This window comes from Entamoeba invadens, assembly GCF_000330505.1.
Source record: "Entamoeba invadens IP1 unplaced genomic scaffold scaff_1105074725419, whole genome shotgun sequence".
Lineage (NCBI taxonomy): Eukaryota > Evosea > Mastigamoebida > Endamoebidae > Entamoeba > Entamoeba invadens.
This window is the reverse complement of record NW_004440323.1, coordinates 1-1,004: the sequence shown is the minus strand read 5'-3', so window position 1 is coordinate 1,004 and position 1,004 is coordinate 1. Positions and strand designations below refer to the sequence as shown.

Here is a 1,004-nt window from a genome sequence, read left to right as displayed (position 1 = left end):
GTCTTTTACCCACTCCCCTGGAGGGTGGCGCATGTGCAGATGTGGCCGCGGTACAAGGCAAGCGAGATTAGTGGCCATTTCAACTCCCTCAAAGCGAAGATGACGTTGCGCATCTTTGGCAAGCAGGTGCCCGTGCCGAAGATGTCCGTGGAGGCGGTCACCACTGCGGATGTGGCGGAGATGATTCGTGTGCCAAGCGTCCCCTCAAGCATCTCCCTGGATGCGTCGCTGAACATTGAGCGCCCGCCGGTGGCAGCGGCGACACTTTCTCAGAAGCAGAAGGAGCGTCATCCTGCAACGGCGACAAGCGCAAACGACGACCTGTGCGACAGCTGGATGATCCGCTTCACCTCGATCGACTCGTACGAGCTTGCAGTGATGCTTCTCCGCAACATGCGGAACACGGAGGGCAAGCGCAAGCGCTTGTTCGGCGACCACGTTCTCCAGGACCTCGAGCGCGTACAGAAGGCGTGGGCTGAGGAGACCACAGGCGCAAAGTCCATCGGTGGTGCACTCCGGTCCGGAAGCTAACTGTGAAGCGCATCTTCCGGTATCTGTGCGTTGCGCAGCATGGCTATGTCTATGCGCTCTCTTTGGGTGGTGTGTGCACGTCGGCGAGAAGCGACCGCGACCTGGCGTGCGTCTTGCGCGGTGTTCGTCCCAGTTTCGGTGTGCACATGGTGGAGGAACCTCCTTCGCTCCTTTCTCCTCGCAGCAGCAGCAAAGCGTGTCGCTCTCGCAGTCCCTTCTCACAGTGCTCTGGCCCACGCCGCTGCCGGCTGCCTCATCACCATTATGTTTGCCGAAGGGATCTCTGCAACCGCAGCTTTCCTTCAAGATTGTGCACTAGTGTTGCAGTGCCTTTGGCGGCTTCTCTATGTTGTAGCTCACCCGCCCTCCAACCACCATCATTGCCCCTTTCCTTTTCGGCGCCTGCGCCCTGCCGAATGCGCCTCGATACTGATTTCGTGTAAAGCGTGTCACCGCAGATTTATCGAGCATAC

The 1,004-nt window shown here is 59.2% G+C and overlaps 1 protein-coding gene across 1 annotated transcript; it reads left to right on the top strand.

The window, feature by feature from the left end:
• Nucleotides 1-39: 39 nt before the first annotated feature.
• Nucleotides 40-531, top strand: EIN_385600 (hypothetical protein; the record flags this gene model as incomplete). Its single annotated transcript, XM_004256253.1, has 1 exon — nucleotides 40-531. One exon carries the CDS (start codon nucleotides 40-42, stop codon nucleotides 529-531), a length of 492 nt encoding a protein of 163 aa, XP_004256301.1.
• Between the last annotated feature and the right edge of the window lie 473 nt (nucleotides 532-1,004).